Source organism: Ascidiella aspersa, chromosome 5, assembly GCF_963924565.1.
Source record: "Ascidiella aspersa chromosome 5, kaAscAspe10.2, whole genome shotgun sequence".
NCBI lineage: Eukaryota > Metazoa > Chordata > Ascidiacea > Phlebobranchia > Ascidiidae > Ascidiella > Ascidiella aspersa.
The window spans coordinates 23,030,659-23,041,066 of record NC_139451.1 but is presented as its reverse complement, the minus strand read 5'-3'; the positions used below and the strand labels follow the sequence as shown (position 1 = coordinate 23,041,066).

The window sequence follows — 10,408 nt, the reverse complement described above, 5'->3', positions numbered from 1 at the left end:
TTCTAGTATCATTGTTATTGTTTTTTTGTTACAGATTTTATTCATGTTCTTGATGAATTATTTTGGTTCTCTTTTATATCGCGAAAAGGGGAAACCTAATTCCTTTTTTGCACTTTGCGACCTATCTGTGTCACTTTATGTGTTCCAAGTGCATTGTAATCAATAAGTAGTTTAGATACATGGTTTTAAAAAGGATTTTTAATATAATTATTTTTGAAGCTAACATTTTTACCCCTTTTAGTGCTGTTTTTATCCTATGAATTGATTCTCACCCCTTTATCGACTGTGTATTAAACCTTAAGCTAACGCACCCCCCAAGTTTTAACCAAAAGTCCACACAAAAAAACAAGTTGTTTTACATCATGAATAGTTAATAGTTCTTGCATTTTATCACTGACAGAAGGGGACATTTTTATTTTGTGTTTCGGTTTGGGATTTATTTCGGTTGGTTGATTAGGCAATTATATTTATTGGTTTCGGTTTGGTGTGCGTTCGCGCCTTTTCATTAAATTACAATTTGACCTGCATTTTAAAGTGTCAAGCGATTTAAGCCTTCAGAAAGTATGTTTATTAGCCGATTTGAGAAAGAGCGATGTTATACTTTTTCAAGATTTTTAAGATAAAGCTAATTTACACTAATCGGCAGCGTTGTTATGGCTTAAAAGTCATTGTTTATAAATGACTTGACTTGACTAAGTTTTTTCAGGCTAATTTCGTGAATTGGACTTCGTTATTTTTTTTGGTTAGCTTTTCACCATAATTTTTTTATTGTTCGCTAAATGTTACGTTTTTGTTATTTGCTACTTAAAATGTCCCTTCGGATTGATAGGTTTACAAATTTTTGTAATTTAAATAGTTATTTTGATGCAAATGACCTGACTTCTTATGACAAAGACTGGTATTCGCAAATGGCTTGATTTGTACTTAAAAGTTGTTATAAACTGATTTGTTTGCGACACTGGGAATCGGAACTAACAAAAGCTTTTACGAAACGGTTTGATACAGCATACAAGGATTTTTTCGTTGCCCTTGGCATTGGCTGAACCTACTAACTCATCTAGTCGACATTTAAACAATTTAACCCTTATTTTTCAACATATGATGAAAAGACAATTCAAATTTGTATCTTAAAACTCGCTTTTGCTTAATTTTCCAACGTACACGCTAATGTCTAGAATAGGTAAACAATGTGTTCAATAGCCTGTAGCGCAAAAACAAATAAATTACCTCTAAAAAAGCCATCTTATCTGAATTAGGCGCCTGAACGGCCACGCCTTTTTACCATACATAACATGTGTGACTTTGTGTGTGTGTGTGACCCAGTTGTGGATGTCATTTTACGATGTTTTAAACACTTGTGTGGTTGCTTTGATGCGGGAAATGCATGCACCGCGTTTGAGAGTTGAGTAAGGTTAATAACTTTCTTTCAATAAGTCACGTGGTCGAAAATGCCGCGTTTTTATAGATTTTATTTAACTTTGCAGTGACAACAATGTCACTCGCAGCTAGGATATTTAAAGGGCATCAAAGGAAGCTACAGCATTTCGAGGACTCCCGTTCGTTAAATTAGGACGTTAGGATCCCAGAAATATTTCTTACCTACCTTTTTTTGAATAAAATGCCTTTATATGTATTATAAAAAACATAGATAAAAGTAGGGTAAGAACCCATGATTGCTTAACCCTTAAGAAACTGAAACTAACCCCAACACCAATGTGTTGTTCCAGAGATTAGGAGAAAAAACAATATCCTGTTTTAGTCTATATTTCAGCAATGATACATTGATTTAAGTAAATATCAATCACAAGTGTACCACGTGCGGGGGTGGCAAGCTGACATAAAACGTTTAAGTACCTACTTAATTTTATGTTTTAGCAAATGGAAAGTTAATTGCCCTGTGAAAACTTACACAGGAGTATAGTAATCAATTTTGCTGATTCACATTCCCACAGCATTAATTACGCGACACTTTTTTGATAAAAATAAATTCAGGGTGGCAACGTCAATAACGCGCTGGTCTATAGAATCATACCACTTTTTTGAAAGCAATTAAACGATTTAAAAAAAAAATTGAAACTGCGAGGGAGAAACAAATATGGGAGATTCAATATAATAATGATACTTTTCCCACCCAAACCCAAATGCTAACCCGCAATCCCGTACCCTAACCTAAACAATGTACATATTAAACAATTAGTTGTGCGATAGGATTCTAGATCAACGCCCCGTAGCTGCTCTCTTTTTCCAGGGCTGTCGGGTAGTGTTTTTTACTTCCACTTATTTTATGCGGAGTAAACACCTTAGCCATGTTCTTAAAATAGAAGCATGTTGTACAAAAGTATTAGAATTACTATGCCAGTAACTTTTTTGGAAACTTAAAACTGTTAAACTTAATTTAGGGTATTAGTTGGTTATATGTAGGTATAGGAAACTGATAGTATTATTTTGTATCAACCAAACAGCCTTGGCTGTTCAAAGTGTTATTTGACATGACACTTACAGAGTTTTGCGGGGAGCAGTTTATTGTAAGTATTTTTACTTTGTGTTTTATTGTTTATAAATAATCAAGTTGTAAATAGCTTTATGCTTTTTTCTTTTAAATGATTTCACAACAATTTACTAAATTTGCCTATTTTTAGGCAAATACGCTATGCCGGACCCCAAATTTTGAATATTTCGCGGGGATGTGTTTAGCTCAGCTTAAATATATGCGCAGCTGGAATACATTTTTTACTAAAATTTGCGCGGTAGGAATACGGTTATTTCTAAAATTTGCATGGCTGAAAACGAAGTACAATACCGAAAACCATTAGCGCTACAAAAGTTTAGCGTGTTTGATCGATTTTTTCGTGGGTGACCGCAATTTAGTTCAATTTTACAACTTTCCAACCTAGAACTGACCTAGTAAGGAAACAACAATATCAACATTGTTTATAAGTTTAAAGCAGGGATGCATAGTCGATTGAATAACGACTCCAGCCAACTCTGAGTTTGGTTGAGGCCCGAGTCTGGCTTCGACTCTAAAGCTTGTATTCCAATTGTGTTTGTAAAATAAGGTAGATAAACTGCAACCCACTCATGGGTTTGTCATATAATTCATCCACTCACAGTACATGGTTGGAAAATATTCAACTATATGCTTTTCCACCTTGCAATTTGCTGCCTTATTGTTTTCCATTTTGGTACTGTGTATGGACTTGGTAGTTTTACTGGGTCTTACTCAAGTCTTAAGCCGTGAGTTCAACACCAGTAAAACAAACTGACTCTGTTAAGTCCCTAGGCAAAATCCAACTCCGCAGCCCTGGTTTGAAGTAAATTAAAAAAATATATCACATTCTTAACTAAAAGTCTTTTGGAAATCTAATTGCTTACAGGATGCCCAAGCTCTATTTAACTCAACTGATCCACAATTCAGCAACTGCTTCCAGCAATTGGTTTTCGACTTGGTACCATGTGTTTATTTGTGGGTGTTGGTGTTGCCTTATTACTTTGTGACAAGGAAATCTCACCTGTCTTACATACCAGTTTCAAGACTTTTCAAGGCTAAATTGGTAAGGAAATGTCAATCTTGTGTTCTTTTTATTAACTTGTGAATGTACGAAAAAATAGTAATGACTTTTTGTAAGTAGCCACAGGTTATTTGTTATTGGTGAATCAACATATCAAATTTATTTTGTTTTACTCTTACAAATTTTATACATATTCAAACTTTTAATACAGCTTTTTTGCTGTATTTATGGGTCATTTTAGTGTTTAGCCGTTTTAATATGTGTGTGTTTTTGTATCGCTTTTTGTCACAGTATGTATTCAAGTACTAAGTTTTTAGCAAATTTAAAAAGGCTAGTCTTTCTAACCTTTTTCAGCTTCTTGCTATATTTCTTTGGACCCTTGCTTGGACAAATCTCATCAGAAGCCTTTGGGAATGGGGACAATCCGTTGCCACTGTTCCTTCTGTCGACCTGGTTGTACCCCTAATCGTTGGAATGTCCATGGTAAAAACCTTCACCTTTTTCCTTCCTGTACAAACTGTCCAATGTTTAGAGAACTGCACATACAAGTGTTAATTTTTCAAATTAAAAGTGTTTTCCAAATCAAAAAAGTGTTTAATGTGTACTGGACCCAAACCAAGTTCCTTTATCATTTTTAGGCACTGGTAGTTGTTCTGCTGCAGTTTGATAGGATGAAGGGAGTTCGATCGTCTGGTCTGCTAACTTGCTACTGGCTTCTCTACTTTGTTCTCTGGATGTTCGTGTTTAAGTGCAAGGTCTCCTTAGTATCAAGTGGACAGGTATTAGCCCAAAAATTACATTTGAGAATTCCGAAAGATTTCTTTTTTCTATTTATGTTGTTATATTGATCTTAATGGATTTGTTCACTATATCTTTATGTTAATCTTCTTTTCATAACCAAGAACAAGTACTTATAGCTTTAAAAATGATGCTTTTGCTTTCAGGCATTAACTGATGGTCAGGTCCTGAGATGTGTGACATTTTTTCTGTCTTACATCGGTGTAATTATCAATTTGACCCTTTGTTTTTTTGCCGATAGCCCTCCAGCTTTCAAGTCAAAAGTAAGTTAGCAATGTGAATAACTATATACGATTGTGTCACCGTAATAGTAATTAGTTGCCCTGTAAAAAGTAACACGTAATAATGCAGCTTTGTTTGCTTTTTAGAAAGTTGCTGACTCTGAAGAAATCAGCTTAACTGGTAAAAGGAGCGGCTCACCTGACAAAGATCAAATACCCAAACACAAACCATGTCCTGAAGAAGGCTCAACATTTTTGTCTAAAATGTCATTTTGGTGGTTTACAAGGTTTATATAGATATATAGAGTTTACAATTGTATTTACCAGTAGATATACACATGCATTCAACATTGGAAGAAATTTTATGAGCAAAATGTATTTGTTAAAAAAAAACGTAATTTTATAGTGCTGTTTATTTTATTGAATGTGGTAAATCTGTATATAATATATATAAACGGTTTTAATAATTTAATCCATCAGTAATATTCAGGTTTTACTTCTTCTTGATACTACTGTTAACATCCTTTTATTATTTACTAACTCACAAAATAGTAAGCAAATATAACTGTGTTTATGTTATGTTGCAATATGTTGATAAACATATGCCTTTTCTTTAATTAGTTGCAATCTGTTATGTTGTCTGTAACATTGCCTTTTCTTAATCAGAATGGTAGTCTTGGGATACAAAAGACCTTTGGTCGACAGTGATCTGTGGATCCTGAACAAAAATGACAAGTCAGCAAACATCGCTAAGCATTTCCTGAAAAACTGGCAGGCAGAAGTAGACAAAAACAAGTAAGGGCTGTTTTTTTGATTGTTCAAATATTTTAATTGTTTATTAAGTAAAATAGCAAACACAATTTTTGCAGCATAATAACTCCACATTCCGGTCTGATTCAGTACCAAAAATATTGTTGTATTTCTTAATATTTTTTGCTTCAGAACTTATAAACAGGCATTCATACTTTTCATTTTCAATTTTTTTAAGTTAATAAACTAAAAATATAATACATATAGCTGTGCAAATGAAATAAAAAATATAAAAAATGTCTGTGATAATATAGCTGTTTAATATTAAAATGACTAAAACTATTATTTTCATGTTTTTTTATAGTCATGCTGTATTGTATGTTGATTATAATCAAATTTGCTTCCTATCGCTACTCTTAAATTATTTTATTATTCAAGTCTAAAACTTTTGCTAACTCAGTGCTGTGTTTTGGGTAAATACTATATGTATAATTGTAAAATATTAAATAAAATGGATTTCAAATTACTGGAAAAAATACTCAAAAGTCGCTGTAGCGCAGCCGCATGGTAGTAGCACTACACCACACAGTTTGTTATGCATGTTTACTACGATCAACATCAAACCGGCCCACATTAAGTAAACAGGAATGTGTACTTTACTGTTTCAGAGTAAAGCTTGTTTTGTGTGTTTAAGGTTATTTAGCGCGGGCATTTTAAACCGTTTGAATTACTGATTTAAGCCACTGAACAGATTTTATGGGGCTTTAAACTTGTTAACCTTCATGAGCATGCAGTTAAACCTTTGATCAGATACTATATTTGGAGATTAGGAATTTTAAGTGTGCTGCTGTTCTGTGCTTTTACCAAATTATTTATGCTTTTTTTATATTTTAGGATTACATACCTAAAAAATGATCATGAAACTAAAATGGCTTTTTGCAGCCAGGTTTATGAGATGCAGTCTTTTGATGAAAAATAATCTGTACCTATATTATGTTACCAAAAAGTACATTGGAACTAAAAATGTAACTTTGGCAATAATATTAGTCACTTAAATGTGTGTGTTGACCTAAACCCTAAATGTGCGTGTTGGATTTGAGTTACCTAATTTATCAAACATTTGGAAGTTAACAAAAAGTATGTGCATATACCGATATACGTAATTACCTTTTTCCATTTTTTTTAGATTTTTTTGGTTTACAAAAATTTTTTTCTATTATTATTGTGTAGCATTTCTTTTTCCACATAGTTTCAACATTGTAATAACCATGCAGGTAAATACATCGTTATTTGTTTTTCAGCCTCCAGCCTAGCATAGAGCCAACTACTGAAAAGACAAACAGCAAAATTCGTAACGAAGAGGAAGTTCTCATACACCAACCAAAAAGTGAGATTGATTGTTCAAAAAACTGTCAATAATAAACTTCCGTAATTACTTGCCTTTGCCTGGTAATTTAAAAAAAAATTTGTCCGTAAACAATAAAGTTGTAATATACCTGTACAGCATTGTTGTTTTTTCACTGACTTTGTGACAACGATTTTCATGGTTATAATTTTGCTTGATTAACTATATACAATACATTCGCTCTATAATATCTCTATGTTTTTTAATGCAAGCTTTGTATTTGCTTTGTGTTTAGAATCAAAGAAAAACGGTTCTCTTCTATGGGCCATGTGCAAGACTTTTGGTCCATACTTTCTGATTAGTTCTTTCTTGAAAGTATTTAATGACTGCCTTTCCTTTGTCAGTCCTCAACTTCTGAGGTAACACATTTTGTTAGTAAAACTCATTTGTAAGAGTTTTCATGTTTGTTACAAATCTATTGGTTTAAAGTTTATTAATAAACAACTAACAATGCAATTTGAGGAATGAGGAATAACGGTTAGAGGTTGTAGTAAGACAAATTAAACAATTTTGAAGCCCATACAGAAGTAGGTAGCATTTTGAACGTTTCAATTAACTCTTTATTTTCAACAGAAAAAGATTAAGGAGTTATTCTAAATGTTCAATATGCTACCTACTTCTGTACGGGCTTTGAATTTCCAAATAGAATTTGACTTCAATGAGTTTAGTTTTTCCACAAATATAATACTTTACATTCAGTGGTCTGATTTCTTTCACACTGAATGATGTCCCGTTATGGCAAGGCTATTTTCTAGCTATCTCCCTGTTTGTGGTGGCAATGCTGCAGAGTGTGATTCTACAGCAGTACTTCCACATTTGTTTTGTGGTTGGCATGAGGCTAAGATCTGCAATTACTGCTGCTATCTATAGGAAGGTAAGATTGGGTAGTTCTATATGTATATATTTTATAATTGCTTAAACAGTAACACTTAGCTTCTTCATTCTGATCGGTGGCTGAAATTGTTTTAGATCTTTATCATAATTTACTCTTAACTTAAGTCATTATTTTTTCCCATGTATTTTAGATATATTTGAAATAAATGTGCCATAGTGATACACTAATACCTATTATTCCAAATAAACCTCTCACAAATATTTCTACTTAAGATTGGCTTATTATCACTTCTCTATATTATTCAGGCTGATTTTATTTCCAACTTATCACAAAATCGTTGAGATACAAAACTTATGTAGATTCAAATATTTTTTAAATATGTTCTTTTCTTTAGTCACTGTCCTTGTCCAATTCTGCACGTAAGGACAGCACAGTTGGGGAGATTGTTAATCTCATGTCCGTAGATGCTCAGCGTTTCATGGACCTCATGTCTTACCTGAACATTATCTGGTCTGGTTAGTATGGCATGTCGGCATCAGAATATTTTTTATGCAATAGCGTTATCAGATATATTTTAATTGTACCTATAAGGTGGAAACATTACACCTGCCGAATACTTTTATAAGAGTTTTTTTTTAATTTTTGTGAATTCTGTAATTTTTAGCTGACTTAACAACCTTGTCATCATTTACCGTCTATCCACATGTTAGTGTGTGGTGGAATATGCATTAATTGTCATTAATGTAAATATTGCAGGCATATTTTATAATCCTGTTCCTCCAATGGATTTAAACTCTGTAATAGAATTCAACTGTGTTGGTCAAGCTTATGATTTACCTATTGCCCCTTAGTATGGCCTCTGTACTTTTATGTCCCTGTCATGGGATTTGTCTTCCATTACTAATTGTCTATAATTCGTTTAGGTCCGTTTCAAATTATTCTTGCTTTGTACTTCTTGTGGCAAGAGCTTGGTCCATCTGTTCTGGCCGGTCTTGCTGTTATGATTCTTCTAATTCCGATTAATGCCCTAATTGCTAGCAAGGCTAGAGCTCTTCAGGTAAATAAATAATCTAATACTATCATTTACAAATTTATTTGATTTTGCTTGGTTTTTGGTTAAATCCTTTTTATTGTTTCTGTTTTGTGAAACCTTAAACTACAAACAGTAAAAGCAAGGATGAAACGTTTAATTAAAATTTTCACTGGCCAGTCAGGCTAGTTTCTTTCCATTGGACACTCGCCCAGTCAAAAATATGTCAAAAAATGTAGGCACAATGTCTGTATATTTTTGTGGTGTCAATTGTTTGCACTAATTACTTAACCTGCCTTTTGTTTTGACGTGTTTTAGAAGTACTTGGTGATTGGTCAGCCTCGATTGCTCATGAAACTATTGTTGCCTAGGATGTTTTACCATGTGCGATGCGCTTGCTAATTTTTTGTTGTAATTGCAATATAGACCTAAATGTTGCAATATCCAGTCAGCTGATTGGCTGTCTATTACCAATTACACTAGCATCAAAATCGTTTTAAGGACTATACGTTTGTTATAAGCACCAAAACAAAACTTGTGATGTCTGTCAGACTAATTTCTGGAATTCTTTTTGTGCAGGTAAAACAAATGAAGTTCAAGGATGACCGAATTAAACTAATGAATGAAATTCTCAATGGTATCAAGGTTCTAAAGATGTATGCCTGGGAAATGTCTTTCAAGGTATAGTTGTGATACCTCAGTGTTCAAAAAAATTAGCTGAATGATTCATAATTCACCCCGTGTTAGCTTGTAAAAAAGCGTGTGTTTTATTAATTTGCATAATTGAAAAAAGTAAATGCTATTTTCAGTAATCAACTAATTTATATAATGTATTATTCTTTAATCTGTGACATAGTCCTTTTGAAGCAATACTGGCCTATGCTAACTTAACGCTAATATTTTTTGTACTAAGGCCTTGCAAAACTTCATGACTTTATTAAATTATATTTTATTGGGATGATTTCTGCAAAAAGTCCAGTACGTTATTGTTAAATCATACCTGTTCAATCATAGGCACTGTCCAAGAAAAATCCTGTGATTTATTTATTTTTTAGGACAAAATTACTGAGATCCGCTCAAAAGAATTGAAGCAGTTACGTAAAGCAGCATACTTGAATGCTGCCTCATCGTTTACTTTTGTTTGTGCACCTTTTATGGTATGTTTACTATTTAACAAAGTAGTGTAGTAAAAGCTAAATAAAGTTTTTTCTTTTCTGCTTAATGAATAATGTAAACAACAAGTTCTTGGTATATCCTTATCCCAGTCTTCTGTTACAGAACCTTACTTTAAATTCAATAACATGTAGCCATGTTTGTAACTGACAGTTTTTTTGTAGGTTTCTCTTACGACGTTTGCTGTTTATGTGTTGTCCGACAAGCACAATGTTCTGGATGCTAAAAAGGCGTTTGTTTCTCTTTCACTATTCAACATTCTTCGCTTTCCATTGACCATGCTTCCGATGGTTGTGTCTTCCATTGTTCAGGTAAGTTTCAAATTGAAAAATTGCAGTTAAGCTAAAAATGTATTGAGGAAGTAATTTATGTGTATATGATTAGGGATGTCCAATAATTTATGTTTTTATGCGATACTCAAAATTACGGACGAAAAGTACCGCAATCCGATTGACACCAAATTATGTCAAACCTATGGCCAAATAATTATAATCGCTCTAATCTATTGTACAGAATTTTAGGGTATTGAGCTCTAATTTATTTTGACTTGGAAAGTCTGTATCTTCAATATTAATGTAATACTTTTTGGAAATCTAGCTGTATAAGTAGAAAACTCTGCATTGAATCGCAAAACATGGCTTAAATGCACAATTTAATTTTGTATCGGATTGTCACCGATACCACTTG

At 33.0% G+C, this 10,408-nt stretch overlaps 1 protein-coding gene across 1 annotated transcript in view; it reads left to right on the top strand.

The window, feature by feature from the left end:
• Positions 1-2,398: 2,398 nt before the first annotated feature.
• Positions 2,399-10,408, top strand: part of LOC146145465 (multidrug resistance-associated protein 1-like) — a 29,293-nt gene continuing 21,283 nt past the window's right edge. The window contains exons 1-15 of the mRNA XM_083389513.1: positions 2,399-2,525; positions 3,375-3,551; positions 3,864-3,992; positions 4,148-4,288; positions 4,454-4,570; positions 4,676-4,815; positions 5,195-5,323; positions 6,580-6,665; positions 6,919-7,042; positions 7,383-7,557; positions 7,913-8,033; positions 8,442-8,575; positions 9,128-9,229; positions 9,604-9,705; positions 9,886-10,032. Of these exons, the coding sequence (XP_083245639.1) occupies positions 2,490-2,525; positions 3,375-3,551; positions 3,864-3,992; positions 4,148-4,288; positions 4,454-4,570; positions 4,676-4,815; positions 5,195-5,323; positions 6,580-6,665; positions 6,919-7,042; positions 7,383-7,557; positions 7,913-8,033; positions 8,442-8,575; positions 9,128-9,229; positions 9,604-9,705; positions 9,886-10,032 (1,860 nt within the window). The 5' untranslated portion in view covers positions 2,399-2,489. The remainder of the gene's footprint in view (positions 2,526-3,374; positions 3,552-3,863; positions 3,993-4,147; positions 4,289-4,453; positions 4,571-4,675; positions 4,816-5,194; positions 5,324-6,579; positions 6,666-6,918; positions 7,043-7,382; positions 7,558-7,912; positions 8,034-8,441; positions 8,576-9,127; positions 9,230-9,603; positions 9,706-9,885; positions 10,033-10,408) is intronic.